At 39.7% G+C, this 8708-nt stretch overlaps 1 protein-coding gene across 1 annotated transcript in view; it reads right to left on the bottom strand.

Annotated features, from left to right (window-relative positions):
- MORC1 (MORC family CW-type zinc finger 1) overlaps positions 1-8708 on the bottom strand; it is a 195307-nt gene that overhangs the window by 28527 nt on the left and 158072 nt on the right. Inside the window, exon 23 of the mRNA XM_006164206.1 lies at positions 1671-1740. Coding sequence (XP_006164268.1) covers positions 1671-1740 — 70 coding nt within the window. The remainder of the gene's footprint in view (positions 1-1670; positions 1741-8708) is intronic.

Below are 8708 nucleotides of genomic sequence, written 5' to 3'. Positions count from 1 at the left end.
GTTTCTCCCCTTCCCCCTCTTTCTGTCTCTCTCAGCAAGTGCACACACCCTATAGCAAAAGACAAAAAAAAAACAAAAAAAAAAAAAAACCTCTCTAAAAAAAAAAAAAGAATTCTAGATTCAGAGAGGTTGATGGCTTGTTTTCAGTACACAGTAAAGCAGAAATCCTATGATTCCTTTGTTCTGTTTTAAAGAGAGTCTTGGAATTGAATATGCAAGTCAATGTGTCCTTCTGCCCCCTATGTGTAGAATTCTGTTATTACCATCCTGATACCTTGTTCCACTAAGTAAACCTTTGCCAATAAGTTCAGGGCTATTGAAGGCCAAGTAGAACAGGACAGAAACAAGGGACATTTTAGATGGTGGGTAAATGACCAAGGATTTACTGGACTCCTCAGGGTAAAATATAAAAGAGAATGATCAGACAGAGGCTTTCCAATCATGCTATGGTCACCATTGGTTTTACTCACGGACCTGCACACAAAGTGAAATCTTTTAGCCCAACAGTCAACTAATTTATAACTACAATTATGAAAAAAGGTTCACAATTTGTTTCTGCCAAATTCAGGACAAATACTTGAAATTAAATATTAATTTCAGTATCAAAATTATATTAACTTTTTTTTCCATTACAACTTGGAAATTCAACAGGATCACACTTGAAGGCATGGTACATTTGAGAAGGTTATTGCAGATTGGCTTTAAAGTTAAAAAATGTTTATAAAGGAAATCTTGATTGTGGAATTATCCTAAATAAGATATAAATAAAAAAGTGTGATGACGCCTTACATACTACGCTACTGGGTTCAAAAATAAAGTTGTGAATGGGAACCAGCAGTTAGTGTAATGGCTATGTCACTGGACTCCCACGTAGTCGACCGCGGTTCGCGTCCTGGACCCGGTGGCTTAAAACTCACGCCGGGCACGTGTGCGTGCGTGCCCAAGATCCCGAGAGGAGAATGGAGGAGAAGGGATTGCGGCGTGACCATCCCCCCGGGGGGGGGGATTTCTCACTTTCTATCTCTATGTCTCTCTCTGTCTGGCGAGTGCACGCACCCTATAGCGAAAACCTCTCCAAAAGAAAAAAAAAAAAAGAAAAGAAAAGAAAGTCGTGAACAAACAGCTGACTAAGTTACCTATGCAATGAAGTATGAAGGAAGAACTTACCACCAAAAGTGAACACAAAGTGATGGCCTGGATCAATGTAAAGAAGCATCGGGAATGATGAAGCTAAATGAGTTGTAACACTAAGGAGACTAAGAAGGGCTTTAAAACTCCTATCAGAACAAAATTATCACAATGAAAATAATGACTGTGCTACTTGAGCCCAATGGTCTAATATTAAAAAAAGAGAATCAGGTTGGCCTTTTACCGTAATAGTTAATGTATATCCCCATATGTAGACAGCAAGATTTCACATGGCTGACCATGGTTTGACTCCCAGCTCCCAATGCAGGTGCACGTGTGCCCAAAATCTCAAAAGGAGGAAGAAATGGAGGAGAAGGGATCGTGGCATGGCCATCTCCCATGGGGGAAGACGGGGATGCTTTCTCATTCCCCCTACCCTCTCTAAAGATCACATATGGCTTCTGGTAAATTTTGTAGAGAGGGAGGGAGAAATGCCTCAAACATTACAGCTAATATATATAAGTCAAATTCTTTTTTTTTACCTTTGTTTGTAAGAGGAACTTCCATTTTTTCTTGTTTCAATGAAACATCAGTGTCATCCTCATCTAAAATCTGAAAAACAAGCTCTTCATTTAAAACTGTACAAAAACACAGAACATATAGAGTTGACAAAAAAATCTTGAATAGCAGAGCCCACATCAGAAAAGAGATCATAATGTCACTAAGAGTCAAGTTATGTACATACTATGAAGAGAATGTGCTACGTAAATAATACTGGTGTGCATCTCAAGAATGACTGCATTGGGCCAGCCCTACAGTCCAGTGGTTTAAGGAAAGTAGAACCCATATGGCTGACCACAGTTTGAATTCCAAGTGTCTTGATAAACATGCTGAGCATGTGTGCATGCATGCCCCCAAATCTTGGATGGAGAAATGGCAAAGATGGCGGCGGTGTGACCATATCCCATGGCATGGGGGAGTGTTTTCTCTCCCTGCTTCTCTGCTTTTCTCTTTCTCTCTCTTGTCAGAGGTGCCCTCTGACAATTAAAAAAAAAAAAAAAAAGAAAGAAAGAAAAGAAATATCCCATTATCACTGCCATATTTACTTCTGTCATTTCTTTAAAGGGATTTTTTTTTAGAGATTTTCGCTATAGGGCACATGCGTTCACCAGACAGACAGAGAGAGACATAGAGACAGCGAGAAATCACCCCCCAGGGGGGATAGTCATGCCGCAGTCCCTTCTCCTAGATTCTCCTCTCGGGATCTTGGGCACACACGCACATGCGCCCGGCGTGAGTTTTAAGCCACAGGGTCCAGGATGTGAACCGCAGTCGACTATGTGGGAGTCCAGTGACATAGCCATTACGCTAATTGCTGGTTCCCTCTTTAAAGGGATTTTTATATTTCTACCAATATTTGTGTAGATATATTAAATATCTGTATCTTACATAGATGCAACAATGTCTCCAGCAAATGAGGGAGGGATTTGATCCAACAGGAACAGCCACGGAGCCTCTAGTGTTTTGAGAAGGCTGGACACATGACTGGTTGCTGACAGCAGACAGAGAGGAAGAGCTTAACCTCCACTCAGTAAAAACACTGAGGGGGGTGAAGATGGAGCCTGAGGTGCTAAAAGCAGGATGGGCAAGAATAGGGGGTTGTGAGGCTCACCTGGATGCTAGGGAGGTCTCTTGAGTACGTCTCAACTTTTGACAGCATCCCACTGATGCTGCCTAAAAGGGGCCCAAGAGCCTTCATGTGCTGGTGCGGGAGCTAGGGGGGGTTAGTGGCACCTTGAGTGAGGGCACACCTGTGTGAGTGAATGAAAGGGTGTTGGAAGAGTTGGGGGATGGAGTGTACCATTTCAAAGTCAGGTCTTCCATTACTTTGGGAATCCTAAGACCCACTGTACAGGACTCACAGAAAACAAACATTCTGCAGATACACTTCTTTAGATGATAGAGAAAGAGACAAGTGAATGCATGTGTTTGTGCCCTCAGGGAGAGAGACTCAGAATGCCCCCTTTATGTATTTTGTAAGTCCCTGAGAAGGTGGGGGAATAGACAGTAAAAAGGAAAATGGAGAAGACAGGGTAAGGCAAAAGCTCCTGTCTGCTCCTGATCTGAGGATCCCTGAGCGCACGCTGAGACACAACCGTGTCATCCGTCTCCGTTATCTGCTGTGTGCTGTGGAACTGTCAGTTTTTTGAAGTATATTCATTGTGTATGTATCCTTCTCCTGCATCCTCTCTAACCTGTGAGACAAACATGGCCTGGAGAGGATGTCAGCCCTCCCTTTACTCCCATTCCAGGAAAAAAAGGCATGTTTTTACATAGTATTGTGAAAACTGTGGGCTGTCAAGAAGCAGGTTAAATGGGCACACATGTAGCCTAGCAACAGCTATGCTGTGTAGCTGTCCATCATTGCCATTTTCTGTTTCACTCAAATCAAGAGAAATAAAAGCCTTATGGGTAGGGAATATAAATAAAACCATTTCTAAACTACTTTTGTCTGTTTCAAAATACTTTTTATACTTATATTCTAGGAAGTAATCAAAATACATATTTCTAATGTTCATTTTGCAAGAAAACAACTTTAAAATAACTTTAAAATGTATCTTTCTTAGTTTTTATTTAAGGCAGATTTTTTTAAACTTTTAATTTTTTTATAGCCAGCAGATGGCATGGTGGTTGAGGTGCTGGACTCCCACATAGTTGACTATGGTTCAAGTCCCAAACTTGGCAGTTTGCTTTCTCACTCTCTCTCTCTTACTCCCTCTCATCAAATTAAAAAAAAAAATGTGTAGATATATTAAACATCTGTATCTTACATAGATGCAACAATGTCTCCAGCAAATGAGGGAGGGATTTGATCCAACAGCAACAGCCATGGAGCCTCTGGTGTTTTGAGAAGACTGGACACATGACTGGTTGCTGACAGCAGACAGAGAGTAAGAGCTTAACATCCACTCAGTAAAAACACTGAGGGGGGTGAAGATGGAGCCTGAGGCTCTAAAGCAGGATGGGCAAGAATATGGGATGCGAAGCTCACCTGGATGCTAGGGAGACATACTCTCAAGAGTACGTACGTCTCAACTTTTGACAGCATCCCACCGATGCTGCCTAAAAGGGGCCCAAGAGCCTTCATGTGCTGGTGTAGGAGCTAGGGGAGCTAGCTAGGGAGCTATTTTAATAAATAAAATTAAAGAAATAATTTTTAAAAGGTTTTAATGAGTTCTTCCATGACAGAGAGAAACAGAGAGACAGGCACCCCCCCTACAGGGTCCTCATGCTGTGATCCACCCCCAGTCCCAGCCAGCCCAGGGCACAGAACTAGGACGTGAACCCAGGACCTTTTCCATGTGGGTCCAGTTATGTTACCACTGCACCACCACCTGGCCCTTAACGTAACATTTAAAGTTTTAATCTGATGTGATGATATACAAAAAAAAATCTACATATTAAGTGTCTCCAACTTTGCACTAAATATTTTTTGACCGGTTTTATATAAGCAGCACAGATCACTTTCAAAAATAGTTAACAGTTACTACAAAATAAGCCTATGAGAAAAGCTATTTAATGTTTCAATTATAACTACTTTATTATAATCCATGATGATCCTACTTAAGATGTGTTAATTTTCTTTAGTAACTTTTCCTTATGATGGAATCAGACAGGATGGAAGATTCTAAGATTAACAAAAATAAGATTCCTCCAGCAGATCATTTCTGGTTTTGGAGTTATTAACACGGTCTCAAGGAATTAATTAACTTTGCAATCTTTGTTTTGAGCTCTACCTGCCTTGTTTGGGCTTTCCAATTAGGATCAGATATGCTCCCTCATCCCCGAAATGTTTTACTTACAAAGTTTTACCATCTTTATTCCAGGACAGAATTTTCTTTTCTTTCCTAGCATTATATAGTCTTCAGATTAAAAGCATAGAATGTTTAAAAGATTTGGGGATAAACAATTCATAGTCTTGAGGATTTCTCTTTAAATACTGTAGGGTAAATATCTGATTTCATAGGATTTGCCTTCTATAATAAGATAATATAGTTGTAGCTTTGAGTGCCCCACATTTTTCAGGCTGAGATAAGAAGACATACAGTGTCTTTTCAATTACATTATTTGTCTATTTTAATCTTGCTTACAAAGCTCTTTCACATACATTAACTCATTTCATTACGGAAATGTTTTTCTGCCATTTAGGCTTAGCTGTGTTTCATGCTCTGCAGTTTGGGGATATCTCTTTCCTAAGCTTTTTGCCTAAATCATGAAACAGATTAACACCTCCCACACAGTAAATGAGATTATAGCTAAGTCTTAACATGGGGTTTAAGACACATTAATTAAAATTATGCTAACAATGAGCAAGGTGGGATTTGTCAGTTCTCCAAGGAACGCACTGGATCAGCATAACAACACATGCTCAATTTGGTAAAGTATCCATTTAAGAAGATAAATAAATCATAAATAAACAAGACCAAGGAAAAGAATCCAACATATCATAGACAGCTCTTAACACCTATTTTTTTCTTTCTTTTTTTTTTTTTTTTTTTTTTTTTTTTTTTTTTAAGGAACATTTGCTCACACATGACACGCAAAATGGCCAAGCCGCAATCCCTTCTCCTCCTGGGATCTTGGGCACGCATGCACATGTGCCCAGCGTGAGTTTTAAACCACCAGGTCCAGGACGCGAACCGCGGTCGACTGTGGGAGTCCAGCAACATAGCGATTATGCTAACTGCTGGTCCCAACACCTACTTTTTTTTACTGTTGTCAAGGAAGCTAAGAACCAGGTGCTATCTCTTTATCTGGTCTCTTCTAATCCTTTCTCTCCATCCCCAGCCCAAGACTTAGTGTATTATCAAAGACCCATAAAGGCTACCAGGCCAGTAAATACTTTCCTGCCAAACTCAAAAACCTTTTCTCCATTTTCACTCTTCCGTAGTTATTATGTTCTAGCCCCTCCTTCCTGCACTCAATCAATAATTTATTCAAAAACATTGAGTTCTTAAACTGAGTCAGATACAGTTACAGTAAAGATATTAAAGTCTTGTCTTTGTGGAGCTTATGTGCTTGTGGGGGGAAAAGGAAATATTAAACTCAAAAGATAAATATGTAATATAATATTAAGTAATAAAAATTTTGTGAAGAAACATGAAAGAGAGAGAAATGTAAATTCGTGCATAATCTGAGAGAGCTGCCTCTCTATCCTCATCCATGGGTCCATCTTTCCCTGATAGCCACTTTTCTTCCTTCTCTCAGCTTGTTTGTGGTGAACTTTGCTCTATCAGCTTTTTTCTAGTCTATCCTGAAGAATTCCATCAGAGGGGCCATCCACTCTCCCTAGAATTCTATCTCATGTTCACCACATGCAATGCTGAGACTTCCTATTCCCCTCCCTTATTTTCCTCCTTGGAACTCATCATTATCTACCATGCAACATTTTATTTCCTCCCACTAGAGTGGAAACTCCACAAGGACAAAGACTATTACCTGCTTTCTTCTCCTCCCCTTCTGGATCCCCAGTGTTTAGGACAATGACTAACAGACATTCGATATAATCACAGAATAAAAGGAAGTACAAAAAGCAAGTTGTTAAAACATATGTGTGTTGACAGTGGTAGAGAGAAGGTGTGGGCAATGGAATCTAGGTACTAAGAACAGCAAAAGCAGACTTAGGTTCAAAGGGCTCTCTTTTTCACCTGTGAGTATATCAGGTAACATACTACCTGATATTATGTTACATATTCCTCTTCTCATTTATTTAGCATCTCTTAGGGGGCTGGGGACCAAGGAAGCTCAGGATGGCTAGACCAAATAGAGATAAGTGGTGAGAATAGGGCTGAAGCCTCAAAAGATGTCAAGTCAGGTCATCCAGGGCCTTGGGGACCACGGCAAGAATACTGAATCTTGTTCTATGAGCAGAAGCCACAGGAGGGTTCTGAGAAGAATGGCAAAATTTGACCTACATTTTAGATGAAACACTCAGAATTTTAAGCTGTGGAAACCAAGAGAAGCAGTGAGATCATTTACTGGACTATTACTGTACCGCTGGTGAGTGCTATTGGTGAGCTGGCCATGGTAGAATGGTAAAGTTCCATGCTTAACAGCTGATTCAGTAAACCTAACTGATGGGCTGAGTGCTGGGTATCAAAAAAGGAACACAATTTAGGATGATTCTTGGGTTTTGGCCCTTCATTAAATTAGAGAAACAGGATTATGTCTCTTGGAAGTTTTTCCCCTCTTGACTTCTAGAGTTTTCCATCTGAAAGCTCCCTGGATAATTTATTCTTTGTCTGTCTACTCTCAACCCTTCAATGAACCTATTAAAATTTCAGGGAATGATGCCATTGCAAACAATGGCTGCATCAGTGGATTAACCCAAAGTTTTCATCTTTGTTCCAGTTATTCCAACTGATCTCATCACATTTATACTAAAAAATCATGCTGAAACTTCAAATCTTCAGTCCTATGTTTGCCCACTTAGTCAGATTCCTCTGCTTGACTATCCTCTTTCTATTTATAAGGCCATTTTGTTCCAGATTGCCATCTCAAAATTGCTTTCATCATTTAGTCTTTCCAAGTTGTGCTTTATTTCCTTCAAAATTTAAGATTTCCTTGTCTTCTTAAACTATCATTTTCAGGCAGCAGCATCCCACTTTGTTCCTTTTATGGTCTTTAGATTCTTTTCTTTGCAATCCAAACCATTATCACACTGTAACTAATGTTTTAAAAAGAAAATCTTAATGATTAGATATTCCTTCTCAAAACCTTCCCACAGAGCTTGCCCACTTACCATCGCACAAACTTTTCATCTGGATTTCAAAGCTCTTATCAACATGATTCTCCTAAGTTATCTGGACATAACTTCAGTATTTCTTAACAAATAACCATTGTCATAATCCAAAAGTTCTCTTCAGAATTCCACTAAAACACCATATAAACTCTCTTCCCCCAGCTCTGCCCATGCAAAGGTTCTATGTAGTAAGCCCTCTCTCCTCTCCTTCTTTCTGAAAAATTTCTATCCATTTTTTAAAGACAAGTGTGAGTCCTACTCTTCCCACAATGTCCTTTTCTGTTACTCCTGAAGATACTGATTTCTTCCTTTCAGTGAACTATAGGGTCTTCAGGAAAGTCATGACATATTCTTGCATAGAAAAACATAGGAAAATATGCCATGACTTTCCAGGCAACCTAATAATAGCAGTTTGTTGCATAGATTTTATACTGCTATTAATAGTCAAGACTCCCCTCTGCAACCCAGATAAAAAACTGGGATCCCATGGCAGTCTTGATTCTTGCCATGGCCCTTGGAAGCAAAACTCAAAACTTGGTTCCATCTTTCTAAAACAAATGTGAGTCATAAATACTCATATTTAACTAAAGATTATGTTGAGAAATGGAGCAAATTACTATATAAAACAAAAAAAATTTAATTATTAAACAACTACTTTTAAAAATGTCTCCAACTGCCAGCTGCCTCATCTCTCTGCATACTTCCTCCATGTAGCCTCCCCAGTTCTGCAGCTCCAGGTTTCTGCTATCGGGATTCTCTACCAATCCCAGTTCCCTAC

Source organism: Tupaia chinensis, unplaced genomic scaffold (genome assembly GCF_000334495.1).
Source record: "Tupaia chinensis unplaced genomic scaffold, TupChi_1.0 Scaffold143593_1, whole genome shotgun sequence".
NCBI classification, from domain to species: domain Eukaryota; kingdom Metazoa; phylum Chordata; class Mammalia; order Scandentia; family Tupaiidae; genus Tupaia; species Tupaia belangeri.
This window is presented reverse-complemented; position numbering and strand designations above follow the sequence as displayed.